At 39.5% G+C, this 20,456-nt stretch overlaps 1 protein-coding gene across 2 annotated transcripts in view; it reads right to left on the bottom strand.

Moving 5' to 3' along the window:
* Nucleotides 1–18,486, bottom strand: part of LOC121351996 (brefeldin A-inhibited guanine nucleotide-exchange protein 1) — a 63,758-nt gene extending 45,272 nt beyond the window's left edge. For both annotated transcript variants that reach the window (XM_041464515.1, XM_041464516.1), the window contains exon 1: nucleotides 18,363–18,486. In XM_041464515.1, coding sequence (XP_041320449.1) covers nucleotides 18,363–18,486 — 124 coding nt within the window. The remainder of the gene's footprint in view (nucleotides 1–18,362) is intronic.
* Between the last annotated feature and the right edge of the window lie 1,970 nt (nucleotides 18,487–20,456).

Genomic DNA, 20,456 nt, shown 5'->3' with positions numbered 1-20,456 from the left:
ACTCACTGTAGATCTACATGACCCTGAGTTGCCATACCTCATGTGCATCACATGTTTTGGGAAGGAAAAGCTGGAACAGAATTGCCCATTGCAGTGTACACCAAAAAATACACTGGAATAAATATACTGCAAAAATTCTATAAAGTCTACCCACTATGTCTCATCAACCTTAGTGCTATTTTTGTAATGAAGTAAAGTTTTGACAGGACAATAATGTTTCTTTATCACATAAGGGGGAGAAAGCCTGCAGCTGCTGTATATTCTTCTTCATATCCACAATGTGCATAGTTTTTCTAACTCTTCTTTCTCATGTCATGTATCAAAACATTTGTGAGTCATGTAAATTCTGTTTCTATAGGCTACAACCCCAGCAACACAGCAACAACTATTCAAATGGAAACAGGCAGCACATTTTGAAAACAGCATTAACTAATTCACTCGAATATTTTTATTACTTTTTTGTAATTCTTGCTGCTTAAAGAAAGAAGGTAGCACACGTGTGCTATGCACACAAATGAGTCAACTACTACTCAGAACAAAGAAAGACTATCCAGCAAGAAAAATTTACAATGATGTTCAGTGTTCTGAACAGCAAAAAATAGTTACTACTTAAAATCCCTTTCCTCCTGGCTGCATCACCTATCTATATAAAGCCAGTACAACTGTCTTGCACACCTGCTATAGAATTGCAGAGGGATTTTACTAGTTAAAATGTAACAAAGTAAAACCAGATTCAGAACAAAAATATTGATATTTTTAACTTAAATTTTAAAAGACTTTTTCAAAAAATCCCACAACATGGATGAGTTCCTACACCTGGTTTTACCATGTGGTGAAGGGTAGGATGGGGAAGAAAACAAATGCTTTACCCAGTATTACTGCTACTGCTAGGGAAGTATGGGTTGTTAAGCTACAACAGATTGGAATAACAGAACAGAAAATGAAATTCAACATGGAAACATGAAAATGTGTGTTGAGGGAGGTAATTGATTTCTTTAGTAAAGAATATGAGAAGAAAAAATACTGCAGAGAAACATCAAAACAGGACAGACTTCCTACAAGAGTTTGATCAAAGGGCACACTCCAATTATTTAGGTCCAAATAAGTACAATTTAAAGAAAAAGCCATTTCACCAACTGCAACAGTATACAGATCAGTATACAAAAAGATTCTTACCAGTATCTCTCATGAAAATAGCACATGCTGCTCTAAGAAAAGCATTGCAAGTCTTTGGAGACAAACAGACAAAACAAAACCTAAACAAACCATAAAAAGCAGCTTCTGTGCCTCAGGAATTGATTTTTCAAATACTCTTGCAAAGAAGCATAACTGTCATTTAAGCAGCACATAACAAGGTAAATGAAACTAACTACAAATGATAAATTCTGTAACATAGTGATTATAATCAGCATAATGCTTGTCAGAAGTGAGACTTAATTTACACCATCTCTGTCAATGCAACCCGACATCACAAAGCACTCTGTGTGAATTCCTGCAAACACTTGTAACCCCCCTAAAAAGAGCTGGGAATCTACTAATTGAATTAAGTTTCAAATTTAAGGGAGGGGGCCAAGGTTAAGCCTCAAAGGATGACAGAATTTAATGGTCTGAAGCAATACGTAACTCCACCAGCCTCTATAGAATAGTTCATGCCAGATAAGGGGACTCAACCCAACTCTTGTTTACCTGAGTCAACTGATGGCACACATTATTTTGTTAGCATATTCATCAAAAAGAAAAGAGAGTGAAAAATCAGGACAGACAGAAATTCTCAACAGTGTATCCTGCAGAGAGACTAAGTACATACAGTCCTCCTATTAATTTTCTCAAGCATTCATTACTTCACTTGATTATTTGTTCCAGTCAGGAGAGCTGTAGCTTGTGCTGCATGCCACAGCAGGGCTGCAGACACTCCCTGGGCACGGTGGGTTTATGCTTCCTCCAAGCCACAAGGAAACCAGTAGCTCTGTTGTTTGAAATTGTGAAGCATGCCTGCCTATTTCTAGAGAACGTGAGTCATCAGTAATTCTGGTTTTGCCACAGCAGATTGATATGTTGCCCTGTGAAATTTCAAAAAGTCAAAATCAAGCCTCAGTTCTTCTTCTGCAAACTTAAAGCAACGTAACTGACTACGTGTAACGTTTCTGGTGAAATCCATCAGATAGGGAATGTAGTATCATGTCATACAAAGAAAACAAGCTTGTGGTAATGCATGTTGTGACTTTCCATATCAAGTTTGGCTTCCTCTCTTTCCATTCCTTTAACTAAACAACTTAGTTTCCTTCACTCTTAGAATCAGAAACTCAAGCACATTCCTCTACTTGGAAAAGGGTGGGTTTCTGTCAAAAATAAGAATAATTTAAAAAAATAAATATATATATATGTATGTATGATGCAACTGTCAGACCAGTCTCTTGGCGATTTAGTGGATGCTGTGGTACCATTGACCTAAAACAGGTGTTTAGGGGTTTCCCAAAATATATTAGTTTTTGTTGTGCTCTCCCAATATTTAGAAATACCTTTTCCTTCGACCAGATTTACCAGGCTTGCTTTAGTAGTATCACGTTCAAAGCACCACCAGGCTTCTCCTACAGGGTACTCTCCCAGGAGTGGCTGCCTAAAGGTGGCGGTGTTCTGGGCTATCCAATATATTTTCTCATTCTCTTGATAAAGGATCAATTGGGAGAGGTTAACACAATTATAGTTTAGGTTGGTGTGGACTCTCAGTAAGGAACTTACTTCTTTCTCACAGAGAGGTTGGTAGCACTCACTGCACGGCTCTCCTGGGCTCTTCAGGTAGAAACAAACTTTGCAGACAGAAAATTACATTTGAAGCAGGGACAGCATTTTTAATCAACTCATTTTTACCTGCCTGATAAGCTTATCTGAAATGAAATACATCCAGAACAAAATCCCGTGATTTGTATCTCATCTGAAGGGACACAATGAACTTCTCTCTGAAGAGCATCTTTAAGTTTGACCTTTAAGTTCAAAGCAGGCAAACATGAACAGTCTAACTCAAAAAACATCAAAGACCTGATAGTATGACATTATCTCACCCCTCTGCAATGTAATTGCTAGATTCTTCCACCATATCCATCCCTGTAAGAGAAATTTCTGCACACTCACTTGAAGTCAAGCAATGCAATAAATAGAAGCCTTAACAGAAACATGTCTCTTAAGTATCTAACTCTTAAAACGCAATTACCATTGTAACTGTTTGCATTCACAACTGAAAAAGTATCCCAAATATTCAACAGGACCTATATTTAGAAACACACAATGTTGCATTCCAGCTAGGATGCAGTTTGATATATATGATGTTTCTCCCTGCATGCTGTCTGCCTGACCTCTTGTAAATGCAAGCTCTCACTGCAATTACGAGCCGGGGAAGCCGAAGTGCAGACGGACCAGGATGTCTGCTTCAGAATTTGCCCAAGCATTCTCCAAAGCCAGCAGAGCTGAACAATAATTATGGAATATAGGAGCTCAGATCCATATGAAGGCCTCTAATCTTAGGCATCTTACTCTTTAACTGTGTCCTGCTTCAAGAGGTTATGCTCTCATGACAGCATGAAAAACATAGTAACAGAAGTAGCAAAAACCACGAATTTAAGTCACAAAGTCAGTTTCTCAATTTCTCCCCAGCACAAATACCCTCATATTTTAATGACAGTATAACAGTTGTATACATGAAGTGTTGTAGTTACATAAACTCACAGAAACTCAAAACAAAAACTATTTTTACTTAAGTACTAGGGTTCTTTGTGAATCAAAATTTTAAGGTCTAACCAAACCTAACTTGGAAAGATCAAGCTAAAGTATATTCTGCAACAGCCGAGCTCTCCTTGTATTATACAAGCATTCTGTTCTTCCTGCTTCAGATATAACACAGCTTTTTACACCTACATGCAAAGTTTAATTCTAGAATGAGTGTATCTTCAGTCTATGATGCCATTTCCAGAACATCAGTATTTCCAATCTTCATTTCATGTCATAAGTCACGGATTTGTATGCAGTAGCTCCAATCCATTTAATTAAGAAGAAATTTTTTCTTTGTAGCTAACCATGCATTTTCATACATAAATTAAAAAAAGGCTATAGTTTTGAACTTTTGTACTACCCAGCTCAAAAGCTTTTTCACCATAAAGTGCAGACATAGTAGAAAAATAAATTTCAAACAAGAGGAATGAAGGCATTGAATAAAGTTTGATGGACAATGAATGTTTCATGAAACACATAAGCAAATCAGTGTCCAAAGATGCAAACAAAAACAAATCAACCCTATACCAGATTTTTAAGTAAAGTTCATGAGACCTTTTAGAACTGGGGAACAAACTCAGAAATTAAATCTAAAAATATGTGACTGTATCGGACAGAAAGATACAAGAACAGCAAGTTTTTCTTAAACGCTTGATATCCAGTCTTCATTTTGCTTCCAGGAATGGCCAATAGCATATGCTCAAGTAAATGCAGATCACAAAAGCAGGGCAGGAATGCTGCAGTAGTTTCCTCCTACCAGTATTTAGCCATCTGCGGCTTACACTCTTCCTGTTCCTCCAGGTTTGACAACCCTTGTTAAATTTTCACTTAATCACTTTTCAAATAATTTTAACTTTTGGGATGAATGCAATTACAAGCTGCAGGAAAGAATTTTTTTTTTTGCTTTACTTAGATACGCTGGGTTCTTTACAAGACCTCTGTATCTGCATTATGAGAAATTACAATTAATTACTCTCTCTTCATGTCTATGCCATTTACAATTTTAAAAAATTCCTTTACTTCCATCTCTCATTTTTTCCCTTCAGGGAACAAGAAGCACAGTCTGCTTTATCACCTCTGCAAGACATTCCACACTTTCAATCATCTTTGCTGACTTCTGCATCAAGAAGGCAGCAGAGAGCAAAACTGCACATGGAACATGTAGTATCTTTACAAAGCAGCCTAACAATTTAATTTTTTCTCTGTGTTGTTTTCATATTTGTCTTTTTGACAACAGAATCAATATTTTGATGGAATCAGTCACAGTAATTTAATGCCATACACCCTCTTGAAGGATGTAAGTCTTATTTAGAGCCCATGTTTGTGCACCCAGTTTCAACCAGCCTCCTCCTCCATATAGGTCAGTTTGCATTTGGCAGCACCCAAAAAGTGCCCTTTGATCAAGGAGTGGGTCAGAACAGCACAACTGCTGCCTTTGGCAGGTTATTTTCACTCTGTTAAGTGTTTTCCTTAACTAACTTTTGTAACCTCACCACTCACCCCCAAACACCACAAACCTCTACAGAACTGAAATACCTCATTGTAGGGAAAACAGCTTATGTAATCCTTGAAAGCTCAGAACCTTCAGGAACCTTGGGTGAGCAACCTGGTTGAGGCTCACTGTTAAACTGCACTAGCTCACACTTATCTATACACTCAACGACTCTGCCCTGCACATCTGGGATGGTAGGTCTCCCCTCAGAAAAGTCCACACCGATTCCTCCTCACCACACATCATCCATTCTGTTCTCCATATGCTTTATTCTTTGCTACAGTTCAGACATGCCAGGCTGAAGCTCTCAAGATTTCTTCATCCCTCATATCCTCGGTGCCTTTAAAAAAAAACAAACCCACCAACCACTGGCTCTAGTTACATTCAGCACCTCCCATTCCTTTGTTAGCAATTAATTAAATTTAAATCTTACATGCTCTATTAAACAATCCGGCAATTTCAGATTTGTGGCCCTTCAAAAACTCCTAATCCTAGCAAGTTAATAGGAGCTTTAGTTTAGACTTAAAATTGAGATTTTTTTTTCCCCAAGTCATTCAATTTAATCCCTCTACAGAAAACTTACTCAGCTTCCACAAAAACAAAAAAAAAATCTTCTTCAGTACCTTGTATTCCCCAAAAAAATTTGTAATACTGTTATCACTTACAAGCAAAATGAATATGGGTGTGTTTTCTTTGCTATTAGTTCACACCAGCTTTATGACAAAGCTTTGAAGAGCTTTTATCAATTGCTGATATGCACTAACTGTTAGCAAAACACCTGACAAACAATCAGCTCTAAGCACTTTGCTCCCCTTTCTGATCCCTCAATCTTGTGTTAGTGTTTTTGACTTAAAAAACCATGGTCTTTAGTGAGTTTTTTCATGACTGCTATAAAGCTGATTTTGATACTACGTTTGAGCATACAGTAATGGGATTACTCACTTTTACAGGTGAGCTCTTCAATTGCTACATCTTAAACCAATTCCTGGGTACTACTGAAGAAGGACACGAGAGCTGCTCAGTACATCTTAACTCAGTGTTACCTGTCAATGCAGTTGACCACTATAACTAAGTTTTCTGTCAAGTACAGCAAATTACACATTCCTACCTTCATAATTAATGCTATGGAATTAAGAATTTTCCAAAAATTATCCCTTCACATTCCTGGCCTAAGACAGCAGCCTCATTTTAAAACAACTGTTACTTTTTCAGCTGACAATTTTTAAAGACTTCCAGCATTTACATATAAGCGTATATATTCCTTTTTGATAGAGTTACCTATTGATGAAACTATTTCTTGAGACTTCTGTTATTTTCAACTGCGCTCTATTTGACATTTGCTTGGATGGTGACAAATGAAGACTGAAATAAATGTTTTATTAATGCTCTGTATTTATTCTGGCAAAGACAGGCTGCTGCTGCAGAACAAGACTGTCATTATGTTTCTCAGTCTTGTTTCTGGATCATTTGGCAGTATGAACAAAAGCTACATGTCCCGTCTTCACACAGCCCACCTCTTCAGTAGACTTTGTCATGTAACATGATCCTTTGAACATTCCTTTTTCTTTAAAATTTTTTTTCAGCAGTAAGCACACATGCAAAGCAGTGATAATACATCCTTAGTCCATACTTTTTTCAAGTATAGCCAGCTACTACAAACTACTGTCGTACACAAGTTTCACAGATTACCCAAGGCAATAAAAGTAATTACATCTCTGCTGTGCCTTCCATAAACTTAAGTATACAACATATTAAATAGTTGTAATATACATACAGAACAGACTCACGGAATAAAAGAAATCCTGGAATAAAATTATTATTGTAAGTCAGTCACATGAGCATCTTCATCTCAAAACAGGTATTTATTTTGACTGCTAGAATATTTTAAAAATAAAATCCAGATTTAAAGCTGATCAAACTATGGGTAGTAACCCTTCCTACATCCTGCAAAAAGGGAAGATTCAGGCTGTTTAATTATCCTCCTGACAACACGGACAATCATTTCCTGTAACATTTTCAATGTGTATAAGGTCTATTTCTCTTCTGTGAAATGACCAGAACCACGATTTGTCAAAAACAAGATACAACCAATGACAGTGAGGTCTTGTGCAGTGTCAAGGTTTATGAATCAAATAAAAAGATCCCTTCATAATATGGGGAAAATCTACATTTTATTTTTAACCTTGCTGTAGATATCTGAGTGCAATTATTTTTTCCCTTTTTGGAAATGGGTAGTTTAAATTGTAATTTAAAAGTTGAAGATTACTAACCTTTATTTCAGACTTAAATAGAAGCTAATTTTAAGTCCATGATACCAAGAGAAATTGCAACCAAAAAAAACCCCAAAACAAACCCCCAATATATTCCCATTAAGTAGCCTGCTCACTACAGTAACTTCAAAAGTAACAAAACACATGACACTACAAGACTCTTATTCATTTCAGACACTAAAACTTTAAAAGGTCACATGCAAGTCTATACATGAATTATACTACTGGTAACCTTCTAATTAAAAGAGCACTAAACCATTTCCCTCCTACAGTAGCTCTAAATTACAATAAAATCATTATCTTTTCCAGCTACAACATCATGGCCAGAAGACTACAATTTAGTTATTGTTTACATAACTCACAGTTATTTTTAATGGAGGAAACAAAAAAGGATAACAATAAAGTATGGACTTTAGTTTATTTTTATGTCTGTGGTATGCCCCACAAAAAGGTTACAACCATATCAAGTTGGTAAGTTTCACCCAAGCAAAAACTTGAACTTGTATTAGAAAGCTCAAACTTTAAATAAGAAGTCCTGACATGAGCTCTTTTAAACAAAGCATTCAATGTGACCATACTGTTACTGAAGTCCTGATTTCTTCATTAAGTGCTGATATAGGAAGCAGGTCAGACTAGGATATTTAAATAACATAAGAAATGAGAAGAGTATTATTGAAAGCTCCAGTGTGACTGCCTTCAGTACAGCACATATACATTAATTATTAATACAATTAAATCTTAATTTTCCATGTTCTTTACATTTATTTACCATTTATTTTTCATCCAGTAATGTTTTTTAGAAGTTCAGACTGCATAAATTAAGACAATTACTCATATGACAACTATTCTTTTCTCAGATGCCCATAAGGCAGCAAGTGGAAGGCTACACAGTACTATTAACTCTACTCAAGTATTATTAACCCTAACTCATGTTGCCAACCATGCAACAAGAAAGTACTTCTTTTACCACTGCTTACCAAACTCTGAAGAATTTCAGGCATTCAGTTCCGTATTTACTGGATCCACCACATCCATAGTTCTAAATACAGTATTATGAAAAAATGTATTTGCATTGACTACGCAAATTCTTTTAATTTAACAATACAGCTAAATTTATGGTTTTTTAACCACATGTCCTAAAGTGCTCCTAAAGAGCAAGTAGGAAAGGCACAAGATCAGTGAAGGAGAAAGTGTAAGTAATTACTGTTAAGTAAAAACTGTTACAAACTACAGCAGTCAATCAAAGAAATTGCCACCTGCATCAAGCTCATCACTGGAAGGCCCGGAGAGCAATCAAGCAGACAGCAGCTTCAGCTTGCACATGGTAACAAGGTGAACAAGGAAAGAATGGTCCAAGTGTTGTCTTTCCTTCAATATAAAAGGATGTTAATAATTTGAACATGGATTTTGTTCTGAGCAAGACTCAGGGATGGAGGTCAAACTTAGGTGCAGAGAGGAAGAGAAAAGGAGTTAAGATACAACTTGAAGCTCTCCAAACATCACTAACATCCCTAACTACCACAGACTATATATTCCACAGTGCTAGGTACAAATTTAAAGAAGCAAACTTTATCTTTCCAACAAAATTTCTAAGCTTTTAACATCTATTTATATGCACAATCACATAAAATCAGGTTTCATGTCTTAAACCACAAGTGAAGAACATCCAAGTGTCTCATTTTGATGCAGGTGAAAAAAATTTTAATCACACTTCTCAGACATTTAGTTTTTGTCCAGCTTTCAAACTTCCATGCAAATACAGCTGCTCTATTCTAGCAATTTTACTTAAGGTTATAAAGCTCTGTCTCCATTTCAGAATAATGGAAACAAAGGTTAATTTATTCCTATCCACTTTCCTACACTCCACATAAGACCCACGCCAGCTATTTTGCACACATCACAGTCCATCAGTCAAATTAAGCAAGCCAAATTAAGACTCTACCTTTTCCAGCTTTCCTGAGTTGCAGAAAGAACTCTGTGACTTCATACTGGCTGCTGCACTCTCAGTCCAGGTAACAGTACCACCCAGACAGACCTTTACAGACATCGTTAACACGTGCAAGGTCACTTCCCAGGCATGCAGCAGTGTGTCAGTTTTACACACAACAGAACCACACCTTTGCAAAAAATACCTTCACTTGGAAGGACATTCCCCTTATTCTTACAACCTGCATTAAAAGTACACTGCTCTGTGCAAGTACATCTGCGTCAATTCGTAGCACAGTTTGAAAACTAAAATATGATGGGAAGCCACCAAAGAAATCATACCAGTGGCACACTTATTTTTAGTTTACAGATTTCAAACTCTGAAAGTCTACCTCATACTACTCAACTGGACAGCTTAGACTATAGTACAAAATGCTGTCTAATATCTTCAGTAAACCTCAACAATTTTACCACAATTTCAAAGTCTAAAAATATCTCCTCTCTCATTTCTCTCAAACTGCAAAGCTGCACACTGCAATGTTGAAGGATGTTGGTCATTCAAACCAACTGCAGTGCAAACTGACACCTGGGGGTGACTTCAAGTGAAATAAAAAAAAAGAGTGAAACATTCCTGGATCCAGCACTGGCCAAAATATCTTCATGTAAAATATTTACAAACCTAATTACACTTTTATTTTTAACTGAAAAGTAGGAATAACATTACAAACCCTGTTGAGATTATTAGAACAGTAAGTGCTAAAGGCAGTATGTGCAGAACTGCTGTTATTAATGGATCATTTTCTTGAAATTTATCTCCCTCTATGTTTGAGTAGATGAAAAAAGAGGGCTTGAATAAACCCATTTATCTCAAGGGCAAGTAACTTCAATTCTCTTTAAAATCTAATTTTTCTAACATAAGAAACACATTAAATGAAAAAACCTGAAGACTACTGAATAGCAGACATACACCATTTGAACAAAAACAAGTAATAAACAGCACAACATCAGTAACTATGCAATCTTGTACCACATGAGTATATATGATAGAGTACCAGAAACAGAGGGACAGAAAAAAAGAAAAATTAAACCTTCTGAAAGTCATTAAAAAAAAAAAAAGAGAAGTCCAAAGCAATCATGCCCTAAATGTTTTATTAAAAGATATCTTTGGTTTTGGAAAAAATGTAGCTATGCTATTAAACTGTTCATACAATTCTAAAATAAAAAGCATGGACTTAAGACAAAAAAACCCATCCATGCATGACAAAACAGCTCTAAGTTGTATAAGGTACAGAGTTACTACAACCTCCACATTCCCTAACCCAGCTTTTAAGCTGTTCTTGACCACAGCATCATAACAAGAGCTCAGCTTCAGTTCAAGACTTCAAATTATTTTACAAGTTCATGCCTCCCAACTAAAATCTCAATTTACTAATACATTTAAAATTTCAAATTAAAGAAAACCAGCAAACACCAGCAAATCCAGAAACCCCTGAAGAAACCCAAGCAAAATCTCCAACACCAAGAAGAATACCTAAAAGTTAAGACCAAGGGTAGACTAGAAAGAAGCAACATGAAAAACAGAGTAGGGAAAAATAACAAACCAAACTAACCAAGCAAAAATCACAAAATAACCCCTCACACCAAAATCTGTTAGTATTTATCAATGCAAATTAAATGTTATCAACCATTTTTCTACCAGTATGGCAATGTTTACTTCTAATCATTTGAAGTTAAGAACTGAAGAACATAAGAGTTACAGAAGACTAATAAGTGGTGAAAATGCCTTATAATCTACCCCCAAACTTTAAAACTGACCTGCCTTTTCTGAAAACTATTTAAAAATCTTTCTCAGATCCTTGCTGATGGCCAATTTTGTTCTCACTGACATATGTATCAGTCACTCCACTACTTTGCCTGGGATCAACATTAAGCCAATACACCAGTAATTACTTAGGTCATCCTGGTAACCACGCTGGCACAGAAGCAGATGTCTTCCAGTCCTTTGGAATTCTCCCAGTGTCCCAAGATTGATTAGAAATCAATAAGGGAATTGGGCCAGGTATTTCAAACTCTTGGGGCTTGACAGACCTATTTTTAGTGTCTCTCTACATTTATACTGAAAATGGAAAGCATCATATAACAAGTATTATCTACCTTATCCCTTGGATTTTTTTTTACACTCCCCTGCATTCCATTACTTATATAAAAAGTATCTATAAATTATGAGCTGGGTGGCAGTGATTGGTAGGTTTGGGGCTTTGTGTTTTCTACTTCATTTCTGGTTACCACATTAAGTGTTTTTCATAGAAACACCAGCTACTATTTGTTCAATTATCCTTGTATATTGTCTTTCTATAAAATCCCAAAGAAGCATTTTATGTTCTCCCTGGTTGTTTGGAGACCTCTTGTATGTGATTTTTCTTAAAGGTCTGTTTTGCCTAGGTATAACTTATAGTTTCTTCTACTACTTACTTACAGGAAAGAACTACAGGCCAAATGAACTATGCACAGAATACTTCTTGGTCTGTATGCATCTGTAGCACAGCTACTACACATTATTTCTGTCTTTTAAACACACACAGTAAAGGTCTGCCTCCTTTACAGATAAAAATTATCAAACTTCTTACTCAGCTGTATTTCCATAATATCTCCCTCCTTCCTTGAAATCTGCAGAGCTGTTTCCCAAGTCCCTTCAGCCTATAAAGCTCAACTGACAGTAGCTATCTTTCATGGGCCAGACTATTTTCTCCCTGCAAACCATCAATTTACACATCACACAGGAAAGCTTTCCAGCTGGACAGAAAACCCAAAACTCTTTTCCCCTGCCTATTCGAGTCCCTGATCTACCACTAGCTGTCACAGAATAGAGTAAGAGTCATGGATAAATTTGCAGGTCTTGCTTCCTAAGCTCCTGGCAGCATTCAAAGTACAAACCAATCAGCAACCTGATAGAAGTATCAACACCAATAAAACCCCCAAAATGACAGCTAGGCACCCCCCCACCCCAAGAAAGGAAAGCCTTACTCATCTTTGTAAGCCCATGATTAGATGTTTGCCAAGAACAGGAGAGACTGACTAGAACACCAATGGTTGATGCCTCCCTCATTATAAACACCCATTAACACCAAAATCCTTTCTGACAACTGCACAAGTTTACATATTTAGAAAATCTTATCAAAATGCTATCTCAATACTGACTGCTTTCTGAAGGATTCTAGAAAAAGTCGGGAATGTACAACTGATGTCAACAGGCTTTTTTTCATTTGTATATAAAGAAGACACGTAAGAACAGACACAGTTGTCATCCTGAATGAATGACACAGTGGTTAGCTGGAAACATGAACCAAGAGAACAAAGGAAAACATTACAATCACAACAGTTAAACACTAGAAAAGGGTATAGGAAGAAAAAACAACTAGACCAAAGCCCCACAAGACAGTAAAGATAGTTCTTACAAGAAACAGATGCATTCTGGTCACAAGGCAACAACTTCTCATTTTAAGCTTCAAAATTCTAATTAAAGCTCTAAAATATGCAGCAGAATACAAGTATTTAAAAGCTGTCCTGTGTCACAAAGATATGTTGAAGTCTTGGAAGATTAAATTTTAAAAGATAGTGAAAATCAATGTTAAAACTTTCAAAATATTAAAGGCTTTAACTGAACACATGTTTCAGGATAAAGTCAAAAGAAATACCATTTTAAACTTCCAAGACAAAACCCAAGCATGTGATATTCATTCTCCATTAACATTTTTCTGACCTAGATACAATCCACCATGTTTTCTAGAAAAGTGTTTTTGCATATATCCTGCCAACCACCCCTTTCTAAAAAGAGATTAAATCTCATCAGCACTGTCATTCTGCACAGCCAAGATCTGATTGCATCTGAAACAACAAAACAGCAAAACACACACAACTTTCCTTAAATTAGCCCCATAAACTCTACATAAACAATCAAATGCTGAAGGCAACCTGGAAAACAGTTTATAGGGCCAACCAAACCTTACTGTTACCAAGCCAAGTTTTAAATCTTTGCAAAAGTAGATCTTAACCACACTGAAAAACTGCTAGTCAAAGCCCAAGCTTGGTAAAGGAGAGAAGGGCAGCGGCAATCTTCAGGGGTTTTGGTTTAAAAAAAAAAAACAAACAAACACATACATCTTGGTTTCTGGCAATCTTCAGGGCTTTTGGTTTAAAAAAAAAAAAAAAACACATACATCTTGGTTTCTACTAGCATGAAATCTCCATTTATCCTCCTTGCTGACAAACAAGTGTTTCAGAAGAAGAAATACAACCAGAAAAACATTTTTATGGACAACAGTGACTTGTAGATTGTGAAAATAAAAGCCTATAGGACATGAAGACAACACACAATATTGCAATACCAATCTCTTTTGTATCCAGCAAAGAAAAAACTCCAAAAATTCTGCCCTTCAGTTTCTAAAAAAGGACAACTAGTTTTCATGAAAAATAGAAGGCAGCCTACCAAAAACAGCACTATCCAAAATACAGACAGGAATTTAGCTCATCCACAACTTCTCCAGTAAAATTAATTTCAGTGCAGTAAGACAATTATGGTCTTTAAAATGCATTTTTAACTGCTCATTATAATATAGGAAGGTATTTTCCAATGCTCCCAGTGTTTTCAACACATATACAATATCAATTAACCACACTCATTCTCATGTATCACGATTGCTTGATTATGCAAAGGACACAAAATGAAACTAGGAAAGGTAAAAAGGGAGACACAAAAACTTAAGTAAGTGAGAGGTCATTTGCAGACCTGCACAGATAAACCTTCACACCTCTAGGTTAGTTCTACTCCAAGCATTACCTGTTTCCAGAGAAAACAAGTGCTTAACTATAGCCCACTGCTCCATCATCCTACACACACACAAAGGCAGCACAAACTGAACAGAGATGCTACTTTCACACTGTGTGAGACCACTACATCATTCAGCGGGACCCTTGCATGACTGACTAAAATAAATTATACAAGGAGCACTAAAGAACCTTTTACAACTAAGTTTTGGGCCTCTTCAGTTGGTAGCTCCAGAACTCCAGGCAGCATATGCATACTTTTCTTTAAAGTACGTACTAGGGACATATCCATATAATTTCATATCACTTGTGGCTTAGAGTTTTATGGAACAGCTGTTTGACTCCTGATTTGCAGTTGAACTAGCAGACTTTATGCAAGCAGGGCATTCTGCTTTGCACAGCTTAGTGCTCTGAAACCACCTTTTCAGGCAGACAAATACATGCTCCAGATTTTGACACGAAGCACTAACAGGTTTTTGTTCAGTCTATTAAAAACTTTATGTTCAGATGAGGATTTTTTTTTTCCCCCCCAAGACCTTTCATTGTTTATGCAAACACAGTATTTTTACAGTAAGGTTTCCTAGACCGTAGCATGGCTGAAAAGCAATACAGAAACAGCAGTGGAGGTAACTCACTGGAAAAGGAGCTTCTAAATCCAATAATCCTTCTGACAGCTTGCTGCCTCATGCCTTCTGCAAGTGGACAATTTCAAGGATAAACTCATTCCTTACACAGATTAAGAATTGTTGCTATGGAAGTAAACAATACAAAGCTCTAAATTAACTGTACTTCATTAGCTGACTAAAGAAATCTTATGTTTTCCACATAGAGAGAAAACCTCTCAGAAAGGACAAAGTTAAATTAAACTCAACTGTCCTGTACAAACCCAGACACAACCTGGCGAATCATCAAATACAGGATGCTACAAGTATCAGGCTTAATTTCATCCCTGTTAAAAAGCTAAAGAACATCTATAATTCAGGTTGTGTTACTTAATTAATATTTTGCTTTCTTATCTTCTAATCATCAGAAAATATGGTCATACTAGAAGGATGTCATCTTAACACCTGTTCAGAGGTCGAACTGCCACAGTCTGGAATGCTGCAAGGTTTTTCTCCCTAAGACTCACAAATTAAAAATAGATGATGTATAATCTTAATGGAATGCAACACATTTGTAAGAAAATATATGGGGACTAAAAATGACAATTGGAAGGCATTAAAGATTCTTAAAATACTGCTTGTTAAATTCAAACTAAAAAGCAGAGCTACTGTTAGTTTGCCTGTTGTACAGGGATACAGTATTTCTGATAATGTTTATCAAACACTTGAATAACAGATAATTTTATACAAATAATATAAAACAATGTAAATAGTGGCTTTAGAAAATTAAATAAAAAAGCCTGAATTAGTAACAACTACTAGTTAGAATATCTGACCTATTATTAGCAGTATATAAAAAGCAACATTTTACTGCTGTCATGCAGCTGGAAAAAAGGTCTTAATGGAGCACACAGATAACTTCAGTGAAGACTAATCAAATATTCACACTGAAAAAAAAGACTTTGATTTGGAAGATATGGATTTGGAGGCATGGAAGTACTGCCATGATTTTAAAAAGCTACTTTTTATTTAACTATCATTTTAAAAAAATCCAATAAAGCCATAAAGTTAAACTTTGCCAGACCTAGTAAAAGCTACTTTTTATTTAACTACCATTTAAAAAAAAAATCCAATAAAGCCATAAAGTTAAACTTTGCCAGACCTAGCACCAAATTGAATACAATTCTAAATTACAATTTTACTAATGTTTTATCATTAATGTTGCTGCTCTTCAAAATAAAGCAGTAAGAAGTCCATACCCCCTGCTTAAGATGGCAAAGAAGCATCCAGCTGTAGTCTCAACAGATGAGGAGCTAAAGGGACAGAGCACAACACATGCATCCTATTTCAAACACTGCTGCAAAAACCACCGCTCAGCTTTAACAGCCAATTGGACTGTATGTGAAATATGGATGATAGGTACTTTTCTCCAAAAACCTTCTTACAGATAGACATGACCACTACTCTGCTCAGGAGTTACATATTGCCACTTCTGACCACACACAAAACCAGACAATGGACCATGCTAAATTTACAATCACTGTATTTTGCTGTGCTGTAACCAAAAGAAGTTTCAATAAGCCTCTACAGTAGTTAACATCATGTCTGGTATTTTTCAAGTTCATGAAAGCCCTGTATATACATAAGGTAGTACACACAACCTTCCATTTTTTCTTTCCTGCCTTAATGGGTTTTATACCCACATCACATTGTTTTCCTATTTAAGCCCAAATCAGATGCACAGGAGAAGGATTCAATAAAACTGTAGGATAGAAACCACTGGGATGTGTGCTTGAGGGTCTTCTCAAACAAATCAGTTTTCATGACACAAGAGGCAGACTGTACAGTCTAGAGGGCTTGCTTTATAATCTGCAGAACACAATGGAGACAAGCTTGGAGGGATCTGGATGATACTTAAGATAGATTAAGCTACTGAAATAAAGTATGGCAGAAACACAAGATTAATACCAGTGTCTAATTCTATGGATGACATACAGACTGGACAGAAATTCAGTTTAACAATAAAAAAACACTTCTTGGTTTTATTTCTAACTTGAATGCACAGTCTAAAGTCAACAGAAGGGCCAAAGGGTTATAAATCTAATCTCATCTGCATAAATCATAAGATAAAATAAAAAACCTGTTTCTCATTGATTTTAATTAAGAAGAAATAAATAGCTGAAGTACAGTTATTTCTGCCCCTCCCTTTGTCAGGATCTTTCACAGAAAAAGAAATCAAGAAAAGAATGGGGGTTTTTAATGAAAAAAAAAAGCACTAACATACGAATTAACAGAATGACAAGAGAACAACTTCAAATTACTTATTTTTAAAACAAGCAAGCTTTAATTTAACATTATCTCATCAAACAAATCCATTTAATCAGACATTACTGTACAAAATCAAGATAATTATCCTAAACCAGAAATAATTACACTAGAAAGGGAGGGACATAATCCATTTACGTATTACTTAAATGAAACGGGGTTTTCTCTAGAAGTCTTTCAGTAAGTATGTCAGTATTTTGCCACATAGGTTCAAGGCCCGCCTGTACTCATCATGTCAGAATCGTGAAGCCCAAGTTGTCCTTTTAAGCTGCCTGCAATAGGATGCCTACATGTGCTTTGTACTATCCAGCACCGCTACTTCCCTCACGCTTCCAGGCGAGGCGGCGCTGACACAGCTGCACTACAAACCCAACACCCCTCCTTCGGCCCGAAGAAGTAAACGCTCCCACATCCTGGGAATCCAACAACATGGGGGTTGGACTAGATGATCTCCAGAGGTCCCTTCCAACCCTAACAACTCTGTGGTTCTGTTATCATCCATGGCCGCTCCAGCTGCGCTATGCATGAAGGAAGCTCTCTTCCCCATCAGCTGTTTCTGCACCAGGAACAACTCGCCTAAGGCTCTCCCTCGCACATCTCCCGGACCATCCTCTCCCTTCTCCAGCCCTCCTCCAGGCTCCAAAGAGCCACCAGCTCCAGACATGGCCCAGTGTCATTGTCTCTCGCTCTCCGCCACCCCCTCTTCCTCACCCGTCCCTCCGCCCTCACCGCTGCCTGTCACCTGCTCCCTCCCCGCCGGCCGTCTGCTTCCAGGTCAGCTCAGCTCAGCTCCGTGTCTGCCTATTCATCCTGCGAGCGGGGAGGAGGAGGGAAGGAGGAGGAGGCGAAGAGCCCGGCGGGCGCCGCAGCGCCCTCGCCGCTGCTGTCAGCACGGGGCCGCTCCCGGCGAGGGGCGATGCTCGCCCGCAGCCCAGGGCGCCCACACCTCCGGGGGGCTGTGCTGCACCACCCAAACCTGTGCCACGGCTCAGCCCACAACCGCACCGCCCCCGACCCTTCCCTGCCGGGCAGCCCCTCTGCCTCATTCCCTCAGAAGCCCCACAGCCCCCCCACAACACAAACACACACAGGGAAAGCAGGCCCCGAAGCGCACCCCGACCTCTGGCCGCCCCTTCCCTGCCCGCCCGAGCTGCGCCTCACCTAATGCCACCTCGCAGGCTTTGCGCAGCTGGGAGTGATGCGCCTTCTTCACCTCCTTGTCGGCCAGGATCTTCTCCAGGGCCCGGGTCAGAAACATGTTTTTCGTCTTCTTCCCTTCATACATGGGCGCGATCGAGCCGTGAGAGGAGGAGGAGGGTGGAGCGGGGAAGTAAGAACGGAGCACCGGCCTCTCCCACCGGGAGCGCTGCCAGGGGCCGCGGCGGCCGCGGGGGAAGAGCTCCCTCGCAGGGCGTCCCGACACCCGCTCGGCGGCTCCCCCGGGGGAGGCTGGGGTGGGCCCGGGCGGCGCCGACAGCCAACCCCCACGGCTGAGGGAAGACGAAGCCTTCTCCTCCCTTCTCCTCCCGCCCCCGATGCGTGTGTGCGCGGACGGCGCCCGTCAGTCCCCGAGCCGCCTCCGGCCCGCGCCCGCCTCCATCAGCACCGGCGGCGGCGGCCGCAGCAACAACCTGCCCTCGCCATGTTGGAAGGAAGCGACGTCAGGGCCGCAGCCGGAGCGGGAGGAAGCGGCGGCCGTGTCCCGGGAGGCAGGGCGGGCGGAGGGAAGCGGGAGGGCGGGGGGCAGTCGCCTTCTGCCCGCCCCGCGACTGCGTTACAGGTGGAGCGGAGCCGCGCGAGGCAGCGAAGAGGGACCCACGGAGATGGCCGCTGCCACCTGGGAGCTGGATGAGGAGGAGGGGCAGGACTTCCCTTCCGGGCCACCAGCGCTAGGAGGTGGAGGAGGAGAAGGAGGAGGAGGAAGGCTCTCCCGGGATGCGCCACCTGCTCCTAAAGGGCGGGCTTCGCCGGGGTTGGGGCAGGGAGTCTCCCTGGGAGAGGAGCTGCCTTCCTTCCACGGCCGCTGCCTTCCTTGACGAGAAACACCCGGGGCTCCGGCTCATGGGGAGTGAGCGGAGAGCAGCCTCCGACACGAAGGGAGAAAAGATGGGAGAAGCGCACTGGGGCGTGGGAGGTGTCCGGGCTCCCCGGGGCAGTCCCTCAGCCCCTCCCCGCCTGGTCCTGTAGCCCTGCCCGCACCCCCCCTCGGGCGCCGAGCAGCGCTGCTCCTGCGAGTTGGCGTGGTAGCCGTCCTCCGTCGTCTTCATCCTCTAATTAAAGCGCTGTCGTCCCGCGTTTCTTCCCACTGTACGTGCACTAGGAGTATAGAGCATTGAAAAAAATAATAAAAAGCTCAGGTCGACCCTGCCTAACTGGTAAGTGGCAAAAACATAACAGGACCACTTTTTGCACTCAGAAGTACTAGTATACTAGTATTTACAAATCGAATTTGGTGCTAACTGAAGGCAGGTCTGGTTTAGAAAATTTTTACGTGGTTAAAAAAAATAAAAAACCTTAGAAATTAATCTGGAAATGAAAGAGCAGAAGTTCTAGATGCACCTTACAAGCAGAGTGGAAGAAGGCTAGAGCATCAGTGTGCAGAAAGAAGGGATGGTTGTGGAAATCGGGGCATCTCTGACCTCTGAGGACAGAGCCAGCACACCGTAAAGAGGTTATCCCCAGCAAGCCTTTTCAGTCTGTTCTCCATTTCTGTGGTTCTGATGTGTTAGTCAGGAACATGACCTTTGGAAGTTAATCCCAACACTTTCCTCATGGAGCATTTAAGAGAGTTTGCTCAGGCTGTCATGCCACTGTGCTAAGGCCTTGTAAGGAGTTTGTTTGAGCACCTGTTTCCTTATGTATGACGGGGCCATTGTAGCTGCATTAGTAAAGGTACAGTGATGTCTGTCAGCTCCCCAATGCAGAGGCAGCTAATGCTGCCCAGAGTTGCTTAACCCAGTTTGCCAAATGGGAAATTATGTGTGCCAAAGTGACTTGATGCCTTATAGGAACTATTTGACTTTTTAAGGAGCACACTGGACAGGGAATTCTGCTGAAGCTAGAGGTGAATGCAATATTTAACTGTTTGAGCAAAACACTTGTTCTGCTGAAATTACTGTATTTGTTCCAGTGGCTTTTTCTGGTTACTGGCTATTTTGCCACTCAGCTGATAAACAATACAGAAAATATTAAGAGGGTGCATCTGATTTTAGCATTATGACAGCTTTATGAGAGAGTTAAAAGTCATATCACCAA

The sequence above is a fragment of the Pyrgilauda ruficollis genome, unplaced genomic scaffold (genome assembly GCF_017590135.1).
Source record: "Pyrgilauda ruficollis isolate IOZ18807 unplaced genomic scaffold, ASM1759013v1 scaffold18, whole genome shotgun sequence".
Classification (NCBI taxonomy): domain Eukaryota; kingdom Metazoa; phylum Chordata; class Aves; order Passeriformes; family Passeridae; genus Pyrgilauda; species Pyrgilauda ruficollis.
This window is presented reverse-complemented; position numbering and strand designations above follow the sequence as displayed.